The sequence below is a fragment of the Gadus morhua genome, chromosome 11 (genome assembly GCF_902167405.1).
Source record: "Gadus morhua chromosome 11, gadMor3.0, whole genome shotgun sequence".
Taxonomy (NCBI): domain Eukaryota; kingdom Metazoa; phylum Chordata; class Actinopteri; order Gadiformes; family Gadidae; genus Gadus; species Gadus morhua.
Genome location: NC_044058.1, coordinates 14,448,691 through 14,473,469, shown reverse-complemented (window position 1 = coordinate 14,473,469; position 24,779 = coordinate 14,448,691). Strand labels below are relative to the sequence as shown.

Below are 24,779 nucleotides of genomic sequence, written 5' to 3'. Positions count from 1 at the left end.
ACTGAGGCTTGTTATTAATCATTACAAACATTAGTATGTAGGCCTATGTCAAACTATGAGAACAAAGAATTTGGAGTTTTAATGTGGATATTTTGGTTACAGTGGCATAGCCGTTCCCTACAACCAAGCCAATCCTATCTCCTGTATCACAGTTCCTGTCGCTGCTGCGGGTCCAACCAACCAGCAGGGCTGTTACATGTGCGTTCATCAACACAGAAAGAAGAAGCCTGCTAGAGTTAAGATGGCGGCATGTGGGTGAGGAGGCTGTGGATCTAAACTCGTGTCTTTCGCCATAAAAAAGTCATATGAACCTGCATCTACACAGAAAAAGAGAACATAACAATTCCCATACAATTCATGCATTTGCGTGTGATTTTGGATTGACCTCATGACATCCATACACTTCGTGGTCCACCCGTTGCCCGGGACCGAGGATCAGCTCAATGACAGGTAATTGTTGCAGGCCGCGAAAATAAGTCTTACAACTAATATTTGTGTTTGTAATGTGAATTGTCTACGCTCCCGTGTTTTCCCGATGTATGACACTGTCATTGTGTGAATTCTTTGAAGAATTAATTGTATGAACCCCCCCCCCCCCCCCGGGGTTGAAACAAGGCCCCGGCATCTTGAACAATCCCCGTTAGCTTGTTGTAGCTAAATAGTCCCATCAACCGTAGCGAGCAGCAGCAAGCGCCAGTGCTAAGATCAGCTAGCGTCCGTGTTGAGAGCCCCTACGGTCAGTTGAGAGCAGCTAGAGTCAGTGTTGGGAGCTGTTAGCGTCTGTGCTGAGAGTTGCTAGCGTCAGTGCTAAGAGTAGCTAACGTTACCCTTAGGAATGATTGGCTCTCAGTCAAAGTTGAGATGGACAATGCGGATTGGGGGATGGGAGAGAAGAGGGGGAATATAGGTCAATAAACACCAAGTCATGTTATTATTTGGAAGGGATTTATACCCAGTCTTAATCAAAATGGTTGCTGTCCGGCTCAATGTTTGTTTTCTGGGCGTCTTTGTTATTACCAAGTGTAACGAAGTAGCTAACGCCAGCTAGCTGATGGTAGCTGCTAATGCTAACAAGCTATCAGCAATCAAATGATGGAACGCTAGCACCACGTCCGCGTCAATGGCACATTTATCACGATATATTGCTTTGCATTTCTTGTTTACAGTTTTCCACAAACAACCCGTGCCACGAGTTACACCCTAGGCAATTAATTAAAGAAAACATACAGTACATGATATTTCGTATCATGCTCGAGTCGCCATTTATTTTGGCAAGTAGTTGACATACCGAGACATAATTTTGGATGTGCGATCACAGCAGGACACTGGTTTAAAGTGACGTTGCCGAGCTTTTTCTTGTTTTTGCATAGATTGGGGTTCATGGCTGATGTAAATATGTGACACACACACGCACGCATTGTTTTGCCAATTTTCTCTATCAAATTAAGGTGGTGATTGGTTAACAGTAAGACGGTGCTTATGTTCAGTATGCCTTGGTACGGCCTGTATTTTAACACAGGTGACTTTAAGTTAGGCTATTTATACTGCAGAGATTGAACCATTTAATGAGCTGCTCAGCCTGCTCTACTTAAAACAAAGAGGTTGAGAACATAAAATGCCTAATATATGAATAATATATAATATACACCTAACTCTTTAAAAAAAACTTTGCTGACCTTATTGACTTCATGCAAAAGTGATCTACTACTACATTTGTGCATTATATATTATAACGGAAAACAAGAACTTTCTTTAAGTCACTGAGGTGGCCATGTCTGTTAGGTCTTTAATGCCACTGCACTATCTATGTCCATGTTCGACATGTGCTATTGGCCCCTATATTTCCTCTGCAGTTTTAACTTGCAGAACTAATAGTTGATGTAGGAGGAGTGTTGCATCTACATATGCTCATAAAATTTGAAGCATGTTGAATTGCTTTAGTTTGCTTTCTTATTGGTCACATTGACCTAACCAGTTGGATTCCTTGACCACCATATATTATAATATATTGTCCAGAACAGAATATTAGAAGAAGGCTAATTAAAGGCTCATGCTATTGTTTGATGTGGTATCTTTCTATGCTATGTTGGTTGGGTTGCACCACATTTTCCCATGCTGGAATGTTCCGCCATGAGGATTCCATTCTGTAAAGTTTTGGATGATACTTTGGTGCAATATTCTCTTCTATTGTTCTATCTATCTTCCTATTTAGATCTAATGTGGTAATATTTCACTATTGAAAATTCTGTACACAAACAACATTATTCATATCCTTAGGTCTTACTAAAGCAAAGCCTTTTTACTAATTTAGTGGGGAAAATGTGATTTTAAAATTGAAGTATTTCAATAAATTAGACAGACCGTTGCTTGACCTGTCTACAAGTTTTTATTATATTACTTACTTTATATATTTTATATTTGAGTTGGTAAAAAAACCAAACATACCATACTCGTATGTTCACATGCTGTCTAAAGCCCTTTAACACTAAAGTCATAAGTGTTCTTTTTGCTTTTAATGCTATGAGTGTGATGAATGTGATACATTTATTTGCTCCATCTTTCCCCCAGGCTCCGTGAAGTCTCAGAGAAACTCAACAAATACAACTGCAACAGGTGAGCTTGTTAGGTTATCAAGAGTGTGAAATCTGGTTTTCCGCCGTGTATTTATTATCCAAAACTTACGTTTTCTTTCTTTTTTCAATGCAGTCATCCACACCTCAGTGTTCTGGAACAGTCCACTTTGAAACAATGTGTGGTTGGACCAAACCATGCTGGATTTCTTCTCGAGGTAAGGCTGAGACATGAACCCATTCAGATTTAAGGCTCAGAACTCATTATGTTACCTTTTGTCTGTCTCTTATCTGAATCTTTTACTGAAACATCAGCTCACAGATAAAATATGCATACGGAAGAGTTTCTGCCAGTTCAGCAAGGAGGCTTGCTACTAAATCATCAAATAAGATGATATAATCCAATGTTCTTTTCAATCAAAATGGAAAAACTTTAATGATTAGAATTTATGACGTGTACGGCAAAACTTTGCCTTCTTCGTGGCCTCTTTTTGTGTTAACAGGTTTGCAGCACAATGCAAACCCATATGAAGGACTTATGGCCTCAAAGCAATTTTTGGTGACGTGACGTCCGTATCTTTAATGTCATACAATGTTTGATAATAAAGAACATCAATCATTCTACTGGCACAGTCTTTTTAATCAGACTGATGTTCAAAAGATATATCAGTGCATCTCTGCATGATATGATAAAATGCATCACCCTTTCTCCCCAGGACGGACGTGTGTGTCGAATCAGCTTTGCTGTCCAGCCCGATCGCTTGGAGCTCAGCAAACCGGAAGGGAGCGATGGGTGAGTGATGTCTTAATGTTGGGATTCTTCCAGTGTTCCAGTCTTGGTGTTTCCCATGGCGTAGTTGTAATCTATTAGCTTGTTGAATTCGCTGTCAAAGGATACATTGTACGTGCTTAGACCTAATGTGGTTGGCTCTTCTGTGGTTGTAAGGCGTTGCTATTCTATCTACACCATGGTTTTCCATCCATTACGATGCTCGTGTACTCTTGATGGCAGACGTCCATTGTAATAATAGTCTTCATGCCCATACAAAATATTGCTTCTGTACTGCAGAATAGGGAGACTAGAAAAGGCCGTAAACCAAATGGTTCTACATTCATCCTCCATATTTGGAGCACACAGCTGCAAGCTAAATCTCTGTAAGATGAGGTGCTATTCTGGCACTGTTACACTCTGCTAAAGTAAGCTTTTCACCATTTGCAAGGGTTTGTGTTTGCTCTTGGCAAGAATCTTTTGTTGAATGTCTGTCTCTTGAAAGCCATAGACTTCCTGCCAGCAGAGCAGCATTCAACAGTGATTTCAGCGTTTTCAAGGCCCCTTTAGCTGCCATCCGTGCATGTGAATCAGGCTTGGGCAGTGTGTGCGATAGTGGAGCCGCCTGGTCTCAGCTTTTTCTGCAGAGCACATGTTTTGTTGCTTGGTGCAAAGTTGCAAAAATAAAATGAGACTGTTTCAAATGGTAATAACCTTGCCTTCAGCATCCTTGTGGGCTGCAGGAAAGCCTATGGAAGAAGGCGTCAGAATGGTTTATTCGGAACGAGGGATTGCTCAACAATGCACAATTTCTTTCGTTTTTTTTCTTCCTCTATGGCACCAGTGCGACATCTAGTAACCCACCCTGTGCATCCTTCTAATGAGCTCTTTTATTCCCATGCGCCAGATTTAAAACTTTGATCATGTCGAAGTCGGCCTTAGTGCTTGCAAGATTTTTAATTTTTTTATACTTATTTTGTACTATTTTCATCACTTGGAGCTTGGATGTCCTTATTCAAATTTGTTTTACATTTATTTTGCCTGACACTTGCATTAATTCAAAAGCAGAAACATTGGAGAAAGCAATTGCAGCCCAAAAACCCCAAGATCCTTAAAACGGAGAGGTCTCAAAGGCGGAACAAGTTGCAGTAATTTCTGATTCCCTAGGGTGTTTCTGTGCTAGTCTCACCAAACCGCCTCTTTGAAACCTAAAAGAACATACTCAGATCGAGGGGTGGGGGGGAGCTTACTAAAACCTTGGCTTGTATGTGGAATTTCAATTACTCAGTTGAAATAAGACATCAGTATAGTTTTGGTCCTATGTTGGGACCATGATAGGTTTGTCACTGATCTCTCATCTTTTGTTTCCAGTTCAAAGTTGAACAGTGGTTCAGGGACAGGAAGGAGCTCCAGGCCAGGCAGGACCAGTGATCCACCCTGGTTCCTGTCTGGTTCTGACACACTGGGCAGACTGGCAGGCAACACCCTTGGGTAAGTTCTGGCAGTTGTCGGAGAACCCAGCTCAAGCAAAATTTTTCAGTGCATGATTCTGGCACCACTGGTTGGGTTTTTATTGCAAACTGGTTCACCCTTTCTTAAATAAAAACCCATATACAGACGAAATGGAATGACTAAAAGTGATCCAATAAATGGGATCGTTTTTTGGGGAGCTATTTTTCCATAGAAGAATCCATTACTCCTCCAAAGCAGTGTCTGGAAATGGTAAAATTGGTTTTCATACTGATGTATTATATATAACTAGTGCATGACAAATGCAGACCACACAATGATTTAACCTGTACTGCAGCTCTTGCAAGTTAATCATCAAAAAGGGCAGGAGAGAGATTTAAATCATAATCATTAGATCTGCCCCAGCAAGTATCTGTTAAAATTAGGGGGGAAAATGGCCAACAGATAATGACTTTTTTTCCTTTCTGAAATTGCGACTTTATTCTTTTCCCACCTAAGGTGTGTGTGTGTGTGTGTGTGTGTGTGTGTGTGTGTGTGTGTGTGTGTGTGTGTGTGTGTGTGTGTGTGTGTGTGTGTGTGTGTGTGTGTGTTAGGGTTGCCGCGGTGTGGAAATTTTCACAGCGAGTAATACGCTCGTGTCAACACCGGTATTACCGGTATAAACGGTATTAACTTTGAAACTATAGGTCAACCGCCACCTCTCCGTCAACTCTCCTCTCACACCCGGTGACAGCGGCTGGCAGCGCTCCAATTCTCGGCGACTAATAACGTTCTATATAATAATAGTATAATATAATTTTATATATCATAATATCACGGCCAAAAGCTCTGTGCACCTCCGGATGGCCGTAGCGCGGGGAGCTCACGTAGGGATTGGGCTTCGCAGGGTTTGTTTACCGGCGTTGCTATGGTTACCGGTCTTGTAAGGAAGCACGTCAATTCTCGGCGCGACAATTCTCCCGCACAGAGCAGAACTGTGGCCTATTCTACACATTTAAATTTTCTTAATTATAATTATATTATTCATTTTTAATGAATTTGTTTTTTATTACTGGAAAAAAAAAAAACGGTGTTGACCTCAACACCGGTAATACCGTATACCGCGGCAACCCTAGTGTGTGTATTCACCGGGTGCTCTTGACTGTGGCTTTGTGTGTGTAACAGGAGTCGCTGGAGCTCTGGTGTAAATGGAGGCAGCGGAGGAGGTGGTAGCGGTGGCGGAGGCTCCGGGGCAGGTGGAGCAGGAGGAGGGGGAAGCAGCGGGGGTGGAGGTGGTGGAGGAGGGGGCAGCAGTGGAGGAGGTGGGGGCACCTCGGGCAGGTCCTCGACCGCTGCCCGGGACTCCCGCAGACAGACCCGGGTGATCCGCACCGGCAGGGACCGCGGCTCTGGCCTGCTGGGTAGCCAGCCCCAGCCTGTCATCCCTGCTTCAGTCATCCCAGAGGAACTAATTTCTCAGGTACACAGCCGGCGTTTGCGAGAAGAGCTTTGCAATGTTCTGCTGCCATTATTTCTTGCTCTTGGCAGCCATTTTGATAATTTCTTATGTTAATGAATGGGAACAATGTTATTGAGCCTTTCCTTTGATGGCTGCAAATTGCATGTTTTATGGTGATGGATATGTATTTCATCCAATATTTGGAATTACATTTAAGATGCTGAAGTCATGTGACTTAAAGAGATACACAAGGATATCATGGCGTAAGCTAACCAAATTATAAACAATATTATGTTGTGGAGTAGTCATATATATTATTTCTTCTTGTATAGATATTCCAAATATTTTCCATTGATAGATTTTGTTTACCTTTTTTTTTATAAGGAATGCGAAAAATACTCCCATTTGTATTACACCAAGCTTTTTTACCTGCTTTTTAACTGTTGTGGTACAGTAGCTGGATACACAACTGGATGCTATACAGTTGTATCCTTTGGCCACCTTTGGCCTAACATGAGACCTATGCAGTTTAATTGCATTTTAGCTTTTTCATGGGTTAGTGCAGGTTTGTTATTCGCCTAGTGTGTAGAAATATTGATCAAATGATAGCTCTATAGAGAGCCGTGCTGCTGCCCGAACGCTAGACACATGGGGCCGGTGTTAACGTCTTTAGTTCCCCACGTCCGATCGCTGTAATTCATGTGTGAATATCAGTTGACTATCAAATGTATTTGTGTCTTCAAAAATAACAGACTGTCAGACTCTCAAAATACCACCAAAGTGCTATACTGCTAGACATTTGACCTTCAGTCGATGTCAGAGTGTTCCTGTTGGGCGGTCATTGTTGTAAAACTGTTCGAATGCACAGTCACTCAAGCTACCTAAGGGCGGCAGTAGCTCAGGAGGTAGAGCGGGTTGGCTGGTGACCGGAAGGTTGCTGGTTCGATCCCCGGCTCCTCCTAGCTGAGTGTCGAGAGTGGGGCGTCCCTGAGCGAGACGCCCCACCCTGACTGCTCTGGGCAGAGAGGTGTGGCGTCCCCTGTCTGTATAAGCTATCGAAAGGAATGACGATGGTGACCCATCGTTACTCCCGAGTTACTCCCGAGGAGACTCGATAAAATGAAAAATGAACAAGCTACCTTGGCTAGCCAGTAAATGTGGCATACAAACGTATTTTAGTCTCAACAACGATGCATCCTGGGGAGACGATAATAACAGTGAAAGCATGTGCTTATAACAACAAAAAATGCGGCTACTCGTCAAACAAAAACCTTAGTCAGCCAAGAGCCCTAGGACTAATTATTCAGCTAATGAACTGAGTGGTCAGTCCTGGTTTTTCATTATCCAGTCCCTACCCCGATTGTCAACCATGACTAACTAGAACCACCTGCAATGTTTGCATCCCTTCTTTCCATCCTCCTTTTTGTACGATCGCGACTGCAAGGAAAACTAACCTGCTTGTGTCCTTCACCCAACGCACCCCCGCCAGGCCCAGGTGGTCCTGCAGGGCAAGTCCAGGAGCGTCATTATCCGGGAGCTGCAGAGGACCAATTTGGACGTGAACCTGGCAGTCAACAACCTGCTGAGCAGGGATGACGAGGACGGCGACGACGGAGACGACACGGCAAGCGAGTCCTACCTCCCTGGAGGTGAGTGAAGCACAGCTAACCGGGGCCGAGGGGAAGGGCACATCTGCTCTGCACTCACTGGCTGTGGCATGAACAGCCGCCGGAAGGCTCAGGGGATCACTGAACCACGTGTGCCCTCTTGTTCCCCTGGTGTGCTGCAGAGGACCTCATGTCCCTGTTGGACGCAGACATCCACTCGGCGCACCCCAGTGTCATCATTGATGCCGACGCCATGTTCTCAGAGGACATCAGCTACTTTGGATACCCCTCCTTCAGACGCTCCTCGCTCTCTCGCCTGGGCTCCTCCAGAGGTAATGCAGCAATACAGAGCGAAGCCTTGAGGATTTAGAGGAGCTTTGGTGGTTTTCAATTCTGTCTGTTTTAATGGGATGGATTTAATGGCTTTGGAAAACGCGCACAACAATCATCGGTGAACAGCAAACCTCGCTAATTCAGGACGTTTCTGTATCCAAAGTACGACACAAGCACTCTTTGTTGTATTTGGGTAGTTGTAGGAGATTTTCCTCCATGAAGACATTTTTAATTCATAATTTCCTATTTTCTTTTATTGAAATCATGGATTTAGTCATCCTAGGGGGGGATCTATCAAGCCTTTCTTTCCACTTGGTCTCACTGTTGAGCTTGTAGGTAGAATGAATGTCTGTTGTTGCAGTGCATGGCTAAAGTACCTTGTGTGTGTGTGTGCCCTCTGAGAAAGGCCCGCTTAGTCCTCCTGTCTTAACCCTCCAACAATGCCTTCTCTGAAAGCCTTACTATCGCTCCTCTAGACCACCTGCACGCTTACCCTCCTCTCGTCCACCACTCTCAATTTAATTCCCCCCCCTCGCCCGCAGTCTTGAACTTCCAACGCTGTAACTCAAACTTGCATTACTTTGACCTTAAAACCAATACCCCTCACCTCCGCTCTCGTATCCTCTTAAAGATTAACAAGTCTGTTGCCGGGTCCTTCCCAGAGTGGCTTACTTTTATCCCGCTGGTGTGACCTTATTGCATACCAGTTCTCCTTCTTCCCTTAGAGCGTGACTCTGAGCTGCTGCGTGAGCGGGAGTCCGTCCTGAGGTTGCGCGAGCGACGCTGGCTGGACGGGGCCTCGTTCGACACCGAGCGGGGCTCCACCAGCCGCGAGGGCGAACCCAGCCTCGACAAGAAGAGCATCCCTGTGCAGAGCCCCGTGTCCCTGGGGGAGGAGCTCCAGTGGTGGCCTGACAAGGTGGGTGTATATGTCTGCATAAAAACGCTGTTTCGCTCATAAACGAGCGTGTAATGGCTACTTTGACACAGAGCTGTTATTTTTCCTCCTTAGGATGGTGTGAAGTTTGTGAGCATCGGGGCCTTGTTCTCTGAGCTGGTTGCCATCAGCTCCAAAGGAGAGCTTTACCAGTGGAAGTGGAGTGAACCCGAACCTTACCGGAACACACAGGTTGGGAAATGAGGCCTTTTATAGGTGGGATGCATTTACAAGGAGTTGGCAAAAGGGATAAAAATAACTAGATAAATACTGAATAAACTCCGCTAAAGGTTAAAATATTTTAAATCCTTGTCTAAGCTTTTCATTTATTTATATTTATCTATTAGGTTACTCTAGCCAACTCAATATATTTTTGCAAGTCAGTTGACTAGTTTCTACTTGGCCTTGTGTGCACTTTCAAGAAAATGCTAACCCTCAAATGTAATTTGTCCAAACAGAACCCTTCAGTTCATCACCCGCGTGTTTCCTTTCTTGGCCTGGCCAATGAAAAGATTACGCTGTTGTCCGCCAACAGCATCAGAGCCACCGTCGCCACAGAGACCAACAAGGTTAAGAAGGCGGATTCTTTCAAGAAACTATTTTGATATCCAATTGTGTTATCTATCCTCAAGTTGTCAAATTAGTTTAGTTAGTTGTACTTGGAATATTGGTAGGACACTGGCAAAACGCCTCAAAATTATGCTTTTACCATGTGTGCTTGTAAATTAATGTTTGACGACCATCAGCCATTCCTATCCTCGGCCCCAATACGGTCTCCATCTCACAAAGTTGTGTTTTTCTGCAGGTGGCCACCTGGGTGGATGACACACTGAGCACTGTGGCGTCCAAACTGGAGCACAGCGCCCAGACCTTCCCCGAGCTGCAGGGCGAGCGCATCGTGTCGCTGCACTGCTGTGCCCTCTATACCTGCGCCCAGCTGGAGAACAGCCTCTACTGGTGGTGGGTGTTACATAGTGCATAGTGCCGCCGTCACGGGGCCGCTTCCTGAGCGTGGCGCTCGGCCCAGCCCAATCATACCCTTTTGTTTCCGTGTTCCCAACACTGATTCAGTTCCCTGCAGTGAGTCAGTGTTTGGACCAGTCATCCAAGCTTCGTCTACTTGGCAGAAACATTTATGAAAAGGAAATCTCCAGTTGATTGAAAGCTTACAGGCTTCAATCGTCATAGTATTTCAAAATATGAAGACGGGTGGATGCCAGTGAAAATCTTGCCAAAGAAATCTTTTATCTAAACTTCTTCTTTCAGACTCTAGACATCATGGTACCTTACTGTAATGATGAGTGTTGCGTTAACATCCTATGTGCTGTAACACATTTTTTCACCTTGGAGGACCTGGGAATTACTGTGACACTATTGCTTGTGTCTACAGGGGAGTGGTGCCTTTTAGTCAGCGTAAGAAGATGCTTGAAAAGGCCAGAGCCAAGAACAAGAAGCCAAAGTCCAGTGCTGGCATCTCCTCGATCCCAAACATCACTGTTGGAACACAGGTGAGTTCAAGCAAACTGCACGGTTGGGGACAGTCGTCATAGATGGAAAACCTATGATCAAGTAGGGCCAGCCCAAGACCTACTCTGGGGGTCAACTCTTAATGAGAAACAATTGTGAATATAATAATACCCAACAGTTTAAACAAGGGAAGTGAAAAAGAATGGATTAAAAACTGAAAGTGCCTCAGGATTTTTATTTTAAGAAACGGATGGTTGAAGGGTTAAAGGACAATGTACCTTTAAGAGCCCCACCATGGATAGCAGAGCCTGTATCCTGGTTGGTGTATCTTGATATCGGCATGCAGTGGCTGCTGGGAATATGAGAGAAGCGCATTAGCCTTCTGAGTGACTCACTTGGTAAAGAGAGGGGGAACGTGGAGGCTCACGTTGATGATCTTTGGCTCACTCTCATAGGGTGGCTCAGTTTATTTTTATCCTTCAGGCTGAGGCTTCCGGATCAGGGCAGAAGTTCTGACTCAATAAAAGAGGAATAAAACCCATTCATTACCATTTTATCCACATTAACCAGCCTCAGACTAACTTTCTTACAGATTATGTCTGAATGCATGTATTTAGGACCGATGAACCCCTTTTGGACTGTATGGGGTATGCTTTGACTTGCTTTTAAGGAAAAAGTCATTGGACTGGTCCTGACAAAACATTGTTTGTTCTTTTTCTTTCTCCTCCCAGGTGTGCTTGAGAAATAACCCACTCTACCATGCCGGTGCAGTGGCCTTCTCTGTCAATGCTGGAATTCCCAAGGTGGGCGTCCTGTTGGAGTCCGTGTGGAACATGAACGACAGCTGCAGGTTCCAGCTGCGCTCACCAGAAAGCCTCAAGAACATGGAGAAGACCGCCAAGACCCAGGAAATCAAGTGAGTGCATGATCAAACTGCATTGCATCTTGGGAATGGGTTACTTGGGCAGGGTTTTGTTTTCAAACCATTCATTTAATGTCCACTATTGAAGTGCCGCATTCACGTACCGGTAACATCAGAAAAAGGGTTCCAGATTGGTCAGAAATGAACCTGGACTAATTGTTCTAAACTCTAAATTGTCTGGTAAAGAGGCAGGTACATATTGCAAACAGCATTTCACTCACTAAAAGCTTTTTAAAGTTCTTATGTTTTATTGAATCATCAAGAAATGTGATTTCCTTGTTACCGTTCTTAACACACTGCCACTTTGACACTGCCCCGCTTTCCCTCCCAGAGCGGAGAGCAAGTCAGAGCTGGTGAAGACGGAGATGGGCCCGCCCCCCTCCCCCGCGTCCACCTGCAGTGACACCTCTTCCATCGCTAGCAGCGCCTCTCTGCCCTACAGTATGTCGGCAACACCCTCCTCCTCTTTCACATTTTATCTCCGGCTCTTATCACAAACGCGCACGCCCAGTTTTTGTTCGCTGCCCTTGTGACTCCTTTGACTTTGAGGCAGATGGCGCAGTGTTCCTCTTCTATTGGTGGCCCTTTTTACCTGTTAAAGCACACGTCAAGATGGGGGTCATTCATTTTGCCTTGCCTAGTACACACGCTCTATTTCTCACACGTACACACGCGCGCGTATACATGCACACATGTACACACACGTACACACTAGGGCTGTCAACGAATATTCGAAGTTCGAATATTCGTTCGAAATGTATCCAAAAACGCGAACTCGAACGTGAAAGTTAATATTCGAATGTGAAAAAACACTCCCGCGGTACAAGCGCCTCTATCTGCTTTGTGAATGAGCCTCTGTCTGTTCGCGATGTCCCTCATAATATTCGAATGTGAAAAAACACTCCCGCGGTACAAGTGTAACAGACTAGTATTGTGAAGAGCGAATGTATTTTATCCCCTCGGGGTTTCCGTACTTGGATATAGGTATTCCAGCTCGGCTATGCCATTCAATAAGCATCCGTAGTAGAGCTCAGGGAGCTAGTAGTCTGGCTGGTGAAAGCTGCTATAACGCAATGTTCTCGGCAAAGTCCGAGACAGCTTTTTTTTCATGAATCCGAACGGTGCGTAGTGCTGGCCCTTTCGCTGGCATGGTGAAAGACGTAGGCGACATGCATTTTTTTCTTTATCGATTTTAATAGGCCTTCTCGATAAATGGTAAGCAAAGCAAGGAACGTTACCACTAGCATACTTTGTAACATTCAGAAGCGGGCGTCTTCTTCAGATTACTATAGTTTGCGCGCTTGCAGGTGTGGTGGTGAAATGCAAGCGATACAAAGTTGTGGCTTTTCATGATTAGGCCTCCACGTTACTGGGCTGTTTATAGGATATATATATCCCACTAATTTGAACCATGGTTTTGTCGCATTATTGACATATTGACGGCAACTGCGTAAAATAGGCAACCAGATATTCGAATAGTTCGAATTCGTGATTTTTTTCCAAACGAACATTCGAATGTCATTTTTGAGCAATTTTGACAGCCCTAGTACACACACAGACATTCACACGTATTGCAGGAGATAAGCTTCTTAACTGTCATTTTATATCTGTTTGAACCATCAACACACCCAAACATAACGCCAGCAAACGGCCAGAGAGACGCACTAAGAAGCTGGTATGTGTCCTCCTTTCAGAACGAAGGCGCTCCACCCCCGCTCCCAAGGAGGAGGAGAAGGTGAACGAGGAGCAGTGGCCCCTGAAGGAGGTGGTCTTTGTGGAGGACGTCAAAAATGTCCCTGTAGGAAAGGTGAGTGAGCGGATGCCAGCACAGGACTCTCTCTAAACCAGCATCTCGATGCGTTTTGCACCATGTGTTTTATTAAATACCCATAGGGTTGGGGGAAATCAGGATTAGCGTCCGGAAGTAGTGTGTGTGTGTGTGTGTGTGTGTGTGTGTGTGTGTGTGTGTGTGTGTGTGTGTGTGTGTGTGTGTGTGTGTGTGTGTGTGTGTGTGTGTGTGTGTGTGTGTGTGTGTGTGTGTGTGTGTGTGTGTGTGTGTGTGTGGTCAATGTCATCTTATCCAGTTTCCACCAAAGATGAGTTCCAGTAGAGTACGCCTTATTGTCAGAGGTGCTATAGTGCATTTCCCTTTAGTTCATCCGCATTAACTGTTTTGTTCTGTTCAGCCTCTCTCAAATGAAAACAAAACAAGGGCGGACTAGTAGAACCCATGCCCCAACGTTGCACCCATCAGTTAAACCAAAAATCCTGAGGTGCTGCTTGAGCCATCCATCTCTGACCTCATGGATCTTCTTTTTCCCTAACCTCATTCCTATCCATTATAACCCCATGCATTGTTTTTATTTATTTATTTTGTACGTATTCCGTCTGTTGGCCGCCCAGGTGCTAAAGGTGGACGGTGCCTATGTTGCGGTGAAGTTCCCCGGGACGTCCAGCAGCGTGAGCAGCCAGGCCACGGCGGTGGCTGTCGACTCTGACCCGTCCTCCCTCCTGCAGGACTGCAGGCTCCTCAGGATAGACGAGCTCCAGGTAGGCCCACAACCACCGTCCCGGAATAGGGCACTAAACGTGTCGTTCTTGGTAATCCTCAGCTGTGTGTGTGTAGTCTACTTTTGGGAGAAGCTGAGTCCATTCAACAGTTGTTTCGGGTTTCAAAGCTCTTTCTCTAACCCTTCCTGCTTTTGTGTCCCGATAGGTGGTTAAGACGGGCGGAACTCCCAAAGTTCCTGATTGCTTTCAACGCACGCCTAAGAAACTCTGCATCCCAGAGAAAGCAGAGATCCTCGCTGTGAATGTTGACTCCAAAGGTATGTCTTACCAACAAACCGCTCTTCAGTTGCCGGTAAAATCACGTCTTTTTTTTCAGCATTGATTCCCAGAGTTTTTGACCATGGAACTCTGAAATCTTGTGTTACCCCAGGAGTGCATGCGGTGCTGAAAACCGGCAGCTGGGTCAGGTACTGCATCTTCGACCTGGCCACGGGCAAGGCAGAGCAGGAGAACAACTTCCCCACCAGTAACCTGGCCTTCCTGGGGCAGAGCGAGCGCAATGTGGGCATCTTCACCGCAGGACAGGTGAGACGAGCTCTATGGTGCTGACACAAAGCGAATAGTGTGGATCGTTGTGACACTGATGTATTGAGGCAATTTAATGGCATTCTATTGTATCGGTGCATCTGCAAATATTCACTGCATATGCAAATACTGTAATACAAGTCTCAATATGTCTGAATGACAAAACACATGCACAGCCGCAAAGGTTAAACTTTCCAAGTAGCTGCTCTATGTGGTACAAGCGCATGACTTGTCTATGATCTTCCTTGCAGGAATCTCCTATCATCCTCCGGGATGGAAATGGTACGATCTACCCTATGGCCAAAGACTGCATGGGTGGAATCCGGGATCCAGATTGGCTGGACCTACCACCCATCGCTAGCCTGGGCATGGGGGTGCACTCCCTGGCCAATCTCCCCTCCAACTCTACCATTAAGAAGAAAGCTGCTATTATTATCATGGCCGTCGAGGTTGGTAGCACAAGCATTACTAGTTGTTTGCTAATTAGGGTGCCAAGCACAAAGTGCGAAGGCAACCTAATTGTTAGTTTTATTATTATTAGTTATTTGTTGTTCTACTATGCAATCGGTTATTTTTGCATGGTGTGTTGTGTGGTATTTGCATGGGAAACTAGGTGAATGACCTAACATTTGCACAAAAACGTATTTGGAGTCCCATACGAAGAGTAAAAAAAACACAGCTCTGCACTAAATTTGTTCTCTTGTGGGCTTTGCTCCGTTTAAACAATACGATTTGCTTTCTTGTTTGTTCCACAAATACAAACCAAGAGAGAAACAGAGCCCCAGTCACTAATTCCTGCTGTTGGTCGGTGTGTTTCAGAAGCAGACCTTGATGCAGCACGTCCTGCGCTGCGACTACGAGGCGTGCCGGCAGTATCTGGTGAATCTGGAGCAGTCCTTTCTGCTGGACCAGAGCGGCCAGGCGCTGGGGTCTCTGCTGGGCCACCGCTGTGACGGCAACCGCAACATCCTCCACGCCGCCGTGTCGGTCTGCTTCCCCGTCAGCAACAAGGAGACCAAGGAGGAGGAAGGTGAGCAGGAGAATTTCGACGCCGTGCGGCATAACGCTGCTTACAGGCGGGCACGAATGAGATACGGTTGTCGAGGGGAATGGTTCCCAAGCTATTCCTCTTTTTTTTCATCATTAACAATCTCGCTACAAAGTCTGGTAATAATGGAAAATAAAGGCTACTGAAATTCAGTCCTCGCTTTGATACAGTCCAATTATATCTTCTCAAAGTGCCTCCTCGCTCTTGTTCTTGTCTCCATGGTAACTGCTGGTGCGGTGTCGATCCCAGAAGCTGAACGGTCTGAGAGGAACACGTTCGCAGAGCGCCTGTCTGCTGTAGAAGCCATCGCCAACGCCATCTCTGTGGTCTCCAGCAACAGCTCTGGCAACAGGACCGGCTCCTCCAGCAGCAGAGGGTAATGCGCTTGATTATAGGGCTGCACTGTAAGCAGAGAGAGACCTTTCTCTTTATTTTTGCGGCTGACATCGCATGTTTGTGATTAGTTTTGCTTCTGTGAAACATACGTTTCCTCCCATAACATCCCCATGTGCAAATGATTCAGTTATCCTGCAGAACATTTTTCACCCCAGACGACCGGCGTCCCTATTTGATCCTTCCAGTCCATAGCGGCAGAAGGGAACCATAGGCTAATAACCGTGAGGCTGTTTTTCCAGCTGTATTGAACATTGGCATGGCTTCATATATACCACCCCGTTCTCACCCTCCAGGCTTCGGCTGCGTGAGATGATGCGGCGTTCCTTGCGAGCTGCTGGTCTTGGTCGCCATGAGTCGGGCCCGTCCTCCAGTGACCATCAGGACCCGGTGTCCCCACCCATTGCCCCTCCCAGCTGGGTGCCCGACCCGCCCCCCATGGACCCTGGTGAGTACGGCCCATCCCACACCCCTCCTATTAGTAGAGCACTGAGGTGTAGAGGTTTGTTTTGACATTCACGCTTTCGGTCGTACCTCTGCTGCCAAGGACTCTCATTAAAAGTCTACTCTTGTTATTTGTTTCTGTTTGTTCCAACAGATGGTGACATTGACTTCATCCTCGCCCCAGCCGTGGGCTCACTCACTACAGCCGCCACCGGCACCAGTCAGGGTCCCAGTACCTCCACCGTACCAGGTCAGAGCCCATGGACTCTCCCCCTCCACCAGCCCCCTGCTCCCCATCAGCAGACTGTTTATCTTCAGCAGACTATTTATCTTCAGCAGACTTGTGAGGCATCCTGTCGAGCCAGACATTAAAGCAGTCTGTCTGACGCCCTGTGGGACTTTATGCTCTCTCTCGTCTCACAGGTCCGTCCTCAGAGCCGTCTGTGGTGGAGTCTAAAGACAGGAAGGCCAACGCCCACCTCATCCTCAAGCTGATGTGTGACAGCGTTGTTCTGCGGCCACACCTGCGAGAGCTGCTCTCTGCCAAGTACAACTTTCTTTTTCATTTCATCTTCTTTATTTGACCCAAATTTGTCCTTTCTTATCCCAGAGAGCACAGACGTCGCTTTCTTTGCAAGCTTCACTACCAGACAGCCCACGGCTTGTTTTTGCACCTCACAAGCGTTGACAAGCATGTGTGTTGTCTTTGTTCCCCAGGGACGCCCGTGGAATGACACCGTTTATGCTGGCGGTCAGTGGGAGAGCCTACCCTGCTGCTATCACTGTTCTGGAGGCTGCTCAGAAAATGGCCAAGGGTAGGTCACCCAGAGCTCAATGGCATCATGGAGGACATAAAACAGGCACACAGTACCCCATATTTAGTGTCTTGGGTATATACTACACAGGACTCCTTTGTAGTCTATACAAAACTACAAAGAGCTGGCCCATGGTAATAGATGTTCTATTTTGAGAGCTTGACAAAGGGCTTGTTCTCCCTCATTATATAAAACAAATCCAAAGGCTTGTTAAGGATGGTTCTAGGTAAGGGAAGCCCAAACCGCGAAGCCAGAGAACGACAAAGCACTGTTTACATAACGGCTCAAGCAGCACAGGTTAACCATAGGTCAGCTGCATAACAGCCTGCGGTAGCCGTGCCATAACAGTGCCTGTTCTTGTGGTCACAGTGGGCGACCCGGGCATCGTGGAGAAGGAGGACGCAGACTCTGTGTTCATGGAGATGATCTGCCCCTCCGGGACCAACCCGGACGACTCCCCGCTATATGTCCTCTGCTGCAACGACACCTGTAGCTTCACCTGGACCGGAGCGGAGCACATCAATCAGGTGAGTCCCCTGGGAGCAGGAGGGGGGGGGAAGCGGTGGGGTACGTCACACTGGGAGAACAGCAGATGGGCTGTTTCTCACTCTGCTCTGCTGAACACAAAGCAAGTCTTTAATGGATTCTGCACGGAGTTGTCGCATTCTGTGATTTAATTCATGACGACGTTCATTCTTGACTTCAACTTTTAAGATCTGAGACACAGATGGATAAACAAGTATTTCATTAATCCCCAACTCTTTATTAGATTACCTTTTGGATCATGTTGAAAGTAAATCCTAATTCATTCGGCCCCAATGAGATGTTATTGGTGTAGATGTAGCTTCATTTTCTTATTGTTGCACTGTATGGCCCATCTCATCCAATTCATGATGGAACACAAATCGGCTCCTCACGTGCCCATTCATCAATGTCTGCAGTAAAAGTAGTTGTCGTTTATAAAGAGTAATGACTGTTATGGTTGTTGTGGATCTCCCTCTAGGATATTTTTGAGTGCCGAACCTGTGGCTTGCTGGAGTCTCTCTGCTGCTGTACGGAGTGTGCAAGAGTGTGCCACAAGGGACACGATTGCAAGTGAGTGACGGCTTTATACTAATTATTAATTTATTTTTTTATTTTCATATTTTATTTAACTGCACGTCTTGTCTAGATCTCTAATTCTGTTTAATCGTCCCTCTTCCTTAGACTTAAGAGGACTTCTCCCACTGCATACTGTGATTGCTGGGAGAAATGCAAGTGCAAAACACTAATCGCTGGCCAGAAGGCGGCTCGGCTGGACCTTCTGTACAGGCTCCTCACGACCACGGACCTGGTCACCACACCAAACAGCAGGTAACACCCCACCTTCATAACACACTCGGGACATGAAAGGAATTATTATTATTTTTTTTTTATGATGTTTGTTAAATGAAGGCTACTTTCTTTTGGCAATGAAAGGCTATCCGTAAGGCTACATTCTTATTGTTTTTACCCATCTTCAGTGTATAGCGTTATTTGCTCTAGCGTATGCATCCGACCCCCTCCCAGACAGTAAAGAATGATTTCCAGCAGACCTTGCCTGGTTCGGTCAAAGTAAAGCTGTTGATCTAATTTGGGGCGTGTTCTGACAATGAAAAAGGAGCGCCCAAAGGGAGCCCTGTTGAAGCACTTTCATAAAACAACCAAGATGTCTAGATGCTGCTGCTGTGTCACACGTTTTGCTGCTCCTGTATTTCTATACAAACGGCAGACAGACATATCTTTTGGTCTCCAGAGGCATTTATGTATGGACCCGTTGATCCATGGAAAATGAACTGATAGGTTCCAGACTAAGCCTTTGTGAATTTGTAATCGCGATGTCGGGGTTCAAGGCACTCATTAGCTTAGAGTATGTCTCATAGTGGTGAGTTGACTTCCAGATGTTTCCATCCCTAGGGGAGAGCACATTCTGCTGTTCCTGGTGCAGACTGTTGCCAGGCAGAGCGTAGAGCACTGCCAGTACAGACCGCCACGCATTCGAGAAGACCGGAACCGCAAAGCAGCCAATGCAGAAGGTTTGCACATTCTCTGTCCACCATTTCTTAGTGTCTGTAATCCTGGCTGGGACCATGACTCCTAAGTCTTATTTCCCCTCCCCCCTCCCAGACTCTGACATGCCGGACCACGACCTGGAGCCGCCGCGCTTCGCCCAGCTGGCTCTAGAGCGAGTCCTGCAGGACTGGAACGCCCTCAAGTCCATGATCATGTTCGGCTCGCAGGAAAACAAAGACCCGTGAGTACCGTGCCAAACGACCCCTCCGTGATGATAGAGTGGCTGATGGGCAGAAGCAATCAAAGTCCCATTACACTAATGTCTACCCACCTGGAGAAAATCAGTGCCACTTCTGAGTGCTGATTTGACTTGGGTCTTTCTCTGTATTTTATTGTTGCTTTTGCTCTGTTTGTACAGTGTTATGAGTTTATGGAAAAATCCTGTACATAAAATAACCATTTATTATTCTAACTTAATGAGCGTGAGAGACGTGTTGTCAGGGGAGCTCATGCTACTGTGCCGTGTCTCTGTTTCTCCGACAGGCTCAGCGCCAGCAGCAGAATCGCCCACCTTCTGCCTGAGGAGCAGGTCTATCTGAACCAGCAGAGCGGCACCATACGACTGGACTGCTTCACACACTGCCTCATCGTCAAGTGTGCTCCTGACATTACTGTGAGTCTCACCGCAGGAGGATAGCCCCTCCCTCTCTGCCCACAGCATGCAGGATCCCATCTGGAACAACTACTAACTCGCCATTTTAGTTTCCTTGGAAACAAGCTTCCATTGAATTGCACACTTATGTTTCGGTCTGCTTTCTTGTCGATCGTTCTTCACACTTTTGAGATTAAAGTCCATTTTTGTAGCCTTATCCCCTTAAGAGCAAGGTCTTTGTGAACAAGCATTTTCACAGGCAAAGTGAGTGCACCTCTACTCAGCTGTGTGTCTATCCGTGCACCAACATTGTCCCGTTTCCCTGCCAGTTCATCGACACTCTCCTGGGAACACTGGTGAAGGAGCTGCAGAACAAGTACACCCCCGGCCGTCGGGACGAGGCCATCGCCGTAACGCGGAGGTTCCTGCGCTCCGTCGCCCGCGTCTTCGTCATCCTCAGCGTGGAGATGGCCTCTTCGAAGAAAAAGAAGTATGGGGAACATATATAACATACATCTATAGCCCTGTTTGTGGTGGTGACTTCTGGCTGATGGGCTTTGTTTCTTAAGTCTGTAGGTCAGATTCCTGCAGGGCTCCTGATTGCCACAGTATTTTATTTTGATCATTTGTATTATTACTACTTCGCTTTCTTATTGAAGATCAATGTTGTCACTTTATTACCATTTAAAAAAATAGTTTTACCAACCATGGTAATGTTTCAATCTGAGATGCAATCATCCACTCTTTGTTTGACCGTATTGGAGTCCCCTGTGTCAAGAGTAAGTCTGCAGCCCTGAGCCACTCCTAACTCTGCCATCATCTCCTCCTTTCTGTCCACTCAGCAACTTCATTCCCCAGCCCATCGGAAAGTGCCGGCGTGTGTTCCAAGCCCTTCTGCCGTACGCCGTGGAGGAGCTGTGCAACGTGGCTGAGTCGCTGATCGTCCCCGTGCGCATGGGCATCGCCAGGCCCACCGCGCCCTTCACCCTGGCCAGCACCAGCATCGACGCCGTGCAGGGCAGCGAGGAGCTCTTCTCTGTGGAGCCCCTGCCCCCGAGACCCTCCCCAGACCAGTCCAGCAGGTACCCAGGCCTTCCACACCCATGTTTGTTGTCACTTTGTCTGATATGTGTGCTCTTCGTTACACGCCCTTTCTGTTATTGATGCTAATTAAGGACTTTTGCAAAAACCAGAGTTGCCTCAATTTTGAATGTATCCAACTGAAAATGAAAATATCCCACACTTCACACACTTCAGGCACTCACACATGACTATCTGGTTGGCTTTAGCAATTAGGTTGCATTGTGGAAGACTCAGTCATGTGCAATGAGTGTGTTCAGGTAGTTGGGTACACAGACGGCTAGTCCAATAATTAAATTCGGGACAAATTTAATTATTGGCCGGGCTTATTACACGCACGTTTTTTCATTTTTGTCAGGGCATTTGGTAATGTGCCTGCTGTCGAATTTTATGACAAAGAAATATGACAAAAAATGCTTCTCAAATAAATTGCCTACCGTACCTTTTTAATTGTTTTCATCGTTTTACCTCTTCGCTCATTAGTGAATGACACTAAATGTATTCATTTTTTTTAAAGATATATTTTGTAATTCCCATCCCAGATGTTCAATCCACAGGCTGTACCGAGCCTCTTCATTAGACTCACAAGATTAATGATTTTTGTGTTCATTCGTCCTCAGCTCCAGCCAGACGGCGTCCTCCTACATCATCCGGAACCCCCAGCCGCGACGCAGCAGCCAATCCCAGCCCGTCAGAGGGAGGGATGAGGAGCAGGATGACATTGTCTCTGCAGACGTGGAAGAGGTTAGGGACGCTCGCATGTCATCAACCTGAGATATGGGTTTTCGCTTTAGAACAGTGTGGCTAATAAACATTTCCTGATGATTTAAATAGACTGGCTTATTGACTATCTATTTAAATCAATCAATTTAAAAGTGGATGGGAATTAACATTTTAATTAAGGAGTGTATTCTAGGCTCCATCTATCCGTTTTTGGATTGGAGGATAAATGACATCATTATGGTCTTGTAACGGCTGTACATCATGAGCAATCTTTAACAGTTAGCTCTTAAATTGCTTCAATCTAAAACATAATGAGCACAATCCTCCCTGAGTCACACCTTCCACATGGCCGTGTGCGTTTGCTTATTTCAGGTTGAGGTTGTGGAGGGTGTGGCCGGGGAAGAAGATCACCATGACGACCAGGAGGAGCAAGGAGAGGAGAATGCGGAGGCTGAGGGCCAGCATGATGAGCATGACGAGGACGGTAAGACGATATGGAATTTTTTTTTCTCAAACTTAGGGAACATAATATAAAGTACCAAAAAATTCATATGAATTCTAATTACCCTTCTATGTAATAAGATGTTCATTACATGGACGTTTATGCAAAGTTAGAATAGTATTGACCAAATCTACTAACTCTGACATTTCATGTGTGGTGAATATGCACACCGTGAGGGAAGGGCTGATCCACGTTCTCTACTTCCTCATTCGCAGGAAGTGACATGGAGTTGGATCTGCTGGCGGCAGCGGAAACCGAGAGCGATAGTGAAAGTAACCATAGCAACCAGGACAACGCCAGCGGCCGCAGGAGTGTAGTCACGGCAGCCACAGCTGGCTCTGAAGCAGGTTAGTCGAGACGAAAAAATAGACCTTACATTTGATGCATTCTTTCAGGCCTTGGGCTTTTCCATTGCATTGGCCAACCCATAGTTATGCTTTCAAAACTACTAGTCATTATAATCAATCGCAGCCTAATTCGATTTTATGTGGAATTAATTTTAGGTTGTGGGGATTACTGATTCTCAGCAAATGATGCAGCAAACAACATGGTCCCTGGCTCAATCCTTAATGTATTTTTATTCGCAGGCAGTAGGGTGTCCCTGGCATTTCCTATTTTTGGTATGGGCTCCCCTCTACTTCAATGCATATACAGTATGTTAGGGCAAGAGTGATTTTTGCAAAGTGCTCAGTTTCCCCTCTTGAGAATTCCTGCAAATTAGTATTCATCCTCATTGTTCACCTTTTGTTGTATCCATCATTATTACGAAGTCAAGTCTATCAATCTTCATCTTTTCACCTCCCTAACCAAATAACCAAAAATGTCTCGCTCTTCAAAACGGCTTTCCTTTTACCTTCACCCTCCATCTAGAATAGCATTCAATACTAATGTCCTTTTTTGACACGCCCCGGTAAGTTTGTTGCTTTTGATTCTTTCCTGCAACGTGACTTTCAAGATATGTTTATGGATTAATAACCACAATTGCGAGCAGTGTTTCCTCTTCATAAATTGACCCACTGAAGCAGTGCGATCGCTTGGTCGTCCCCGCTGCCGCCTGTCTGTCTTTCTTCGTCTGTTTTGGCCTTGTGGTGGCGTGTGTGTGCGGTTCACTAACCCGCACTCAAGTCTGGAGAACGATTGCTGTGTCGTATGAGTAAAATGAAAAGGAGGAGAGATGACTGGACCAACTCATTAAACTCTTGTCCTCTCTTCTCCTCCTCCTCCTTCTCTCCCCCCCCCCCCCCCCCCCAAAGGTGCCAGCAGTGTGCCTGCCTTCTTTTCAGAGGACGACTCCCAGTCCAACGACTCGAGCGACTCTGACAGCAGCAGCAGCCAGAGCGATGACGTGGAGCAGGAGACCTTCCTGCTGGACGAGCCCCTGGAGAGGACCACCAGCGCCTCCCACGCCAACAGCGCCGCCCAGGCGCCGCGCTCCATGCAGTGGGCCGTACGCAACGCGCCCAGCCAGCGAGCCGCCGGCAACGGCCTACCCAACACCTCCACGCCGGCCGGTACGCGTGTGTGTGAGTGTGTGTGTTTGTGTGTAGGCCTCTCCACCGTTTTGATATCTTGGTTTTGATGTGCTTTTGTGTTCACGTGAATACTGTGGCAACCGATTTTAACTGATTTTAACAACTTTCAAGAAGTGCTTCTTCAAAGCTGTAACTCTTCATTTCTTAAATTTATAGTCGATGATGGAGCGTTGGATTAGGTCAATTTTTTGTGTCTTTACAATCAAAAAATGTGTTAAACCAGCACTATGTAGGCGTTTCATTAGCAGCTTCAAGTGGCTAGAGTTATAGCTATATCATTATCATACAGCATTATCACAGCGTGTTTTATTCGAGAGAAACTTTATATATAGCTGCAGTTGAAAAATGATAGCGCAGGTTTAAGTCCCAAAGTGCTTTCATCAAGGACCTTTTTCATACTAGTTAGCAGAGATCCCATTAAACAAGCCTGTTTCAAGGGACTGACATGCGTTCCCCTGTGTCGACAGCGAGCTCCACGGGCCTGATCTACATCGACCCCTCCAACCTGCGGCGCTCCAGCGCCATTAGCTCCAGCGCAGCGGCGGCGGCGGCCCTGGAGGCTAGCAACTCCAGCAGCTACCTGACATCTGCCAGCAGCCTGGCCCGCGCCTACAGCATCGTCATCAGGCAGATCTCCGACCTCATGAGCCTCATCCCCAAATACAACCATCTGGTGTACTCCCAATACCCTGCTGCTGTCAAGCTCACCTACCAGGACGCCGTCAGCCTGCAGGTGAGGCTCAACGTGTACTGTGTTGTGTAAGGGCTGGCTGCGGGGCCACCATGTTGTGTGTTGTGTAAGGGCTTGCTGCGGGGCCACCATGTTGTGTAAAGGCCATTTGTTGATACTAGCATGTAGTGCGTTGTGTAAAGGCTTGTTGTTGATTCCAGCATGCAGTGGCGCAACTTCAGGTCAACATTGGGGGGTCATAAATATTTCGTTCAAATGT

The 24,779-nt window shown here is 46.2% G+C and overlaps 1 protein-coding gene across 17 annotated transcripts in view; it reads left to right on the top strand.

Annotated features, from left to right (window-relative positions):
* Positions 1 to 201: 201 nt before the first annotated feature.
* The window catches only part of ubr5 (ubiquitin protein ligase E3 component n-recognin 5), a 34,638-nt gene continuing 10,060 nt past the window's right edge, over positions 202 to 24,779 (top strand). For 3 of the 17 annotated variants that reach the window (XM_030370026.1, XM_030370024.1, XM_030370019.1), the window contains exons 1-40: positions 202 to 450; positions 2,569 to 2,613; positions 2,707 to 2,788; positions 3,287 to 3,363; positions 4,711 to 4,830; positions 5,974 to 6,268; positions 7,737 to 7,896; positions 8,037 to 8,186; positions 8,895 to 9,106; positions 9,200 to 9,316; positions 9,583 to 9,693; positions 9,930 to 10,084; positions 10,515 to 10,632; positions 11,323 to 11,507; positions 11,845 to 11,954; positions 13,208 to 13,320; positions 13,908 to 14,063; positions 14,230 to 14,341; positions 14,455 to 14,609; positions 14,861 to 15,058; positions 15,429 to 15,639; positions 15,907 to 16,033; positions 16,347 to 16,498; positions 16,649 to 16,744; positions 16,918 to 17,041; positions 17,212 to 17,309; positions 17,679 to 17,836; positions 18,313 to 18,404; positions 18,516 to 18,662; positions 19,245 to 19,363; positions 19,455 to 19,581; positions 19,884 to 20,013; positions 20,322 to 20,482; positions 20,835 to 21,074; positions 21,693 to 21,816; positions 22,168 to 22,279; positions 22,513 to 22,644; positions 22,885 to 22,917; positions 23,551 to 23,820; positions 24,297 to 24,562. In XM_030370026.1, the coding sequence (XP_030225886.1) occupies positions 389 to 450; positions 2,569 to 2,613; positions 2,707 to 2,788; positions 3,287 to 3,363; positions 4,711 to 4,830; positions 5,974 to 6,268; positions 7,737 to 7,896; positions 8,037 to 8,186; positions 8,895 to 9,106; positions 9,200 to 9,316; positions 9,583 to 9,693; positions 9,930 to 10,084; positions 10,515 to 10,632; positions 11,323 to 11,507; positions 11,845 to 11,954; positions 13,208 to 13,320; positions 13,908 to 14,063; positions 14,230 to 14,341; positions 14,455 to 14,609; positions 14,861 to 15,058; positions 15,429 to 15,639; positions 15,907 to 16,033; positions 16,347 to 16,498; positions 16,649 to 16,744; positions 16,918 to 17,041; positions 17,212 to 17,309; positions 17,679 to 17,836; positions 18,313 to 18,404; positions 18,516 to 18,662; positions 19,245 to 19,363; positions 19,455 to 19,581; positions 19,884 to 20,013; positions 20,322 to 20,482; positions 20,835 to 21,074; positions 21,693 to 21,816; positions 22,168 to 22,279; positions 22,513 to 22,644; positions 22,885 to 22,917; positions 23,551 to 23,820; positions 24,297 to 24,562 (5,652 nt within the window). In that variant the 5' untranslated portion in view covers positions 202 to 388. The remainder of the gene's footprint in view (positions 451 to 2,568; positions 2,614 to 2,706; positions 2,789 to 3,286; positions 3,364 to 4,710; positions 4,831 to 5,973; positions 6,269 to 7,736; positions 7,897 to 8,036; positions 8,187 to 8,894; positions 9,107 to 9,199; positions 9,317 to 9,582; positions 9,694 to 9,929; positions 10,085 to 10,514; positions 10,633 to 11,322; positions 11,508 to 11,844; positions 11,955 to 13,207; positions 13,321 to 13,907; positions 14,064 to 14,229; positions 14,342 to 14,454; positions 14,610 to 14,860; positions 15,059 to 15,428; positions 15,640 to 15,906; positions 16,034 to 16,346; positions 16,499 to 16,648; positions 16,745 to 16,917; positions 17,042 to 17,211; positions 17,310 to 17,678; positions 17,837 to 18,312; positions 18,405 to 18,515; positions 18,663 to 19,244; positions 19,364 to 19,454; positions 19,582 to 19,883; positions 20,014 to 20,321; positions 20,483 to 20,834; positions 21,075 to 21,692; positions 21,817 to 22,167; positions 22,280 to 22,512; positions 22,645 to 22,884; positions 22,918 to 23,550; positions 23,821 to 24,296; positions 24,563 to 24,779) is intronic. The other 14 variants (XM_030370031.1, XM_030370029.1, XM_030370027.1 and 11 more) reach the window with 10 other exon arrangements.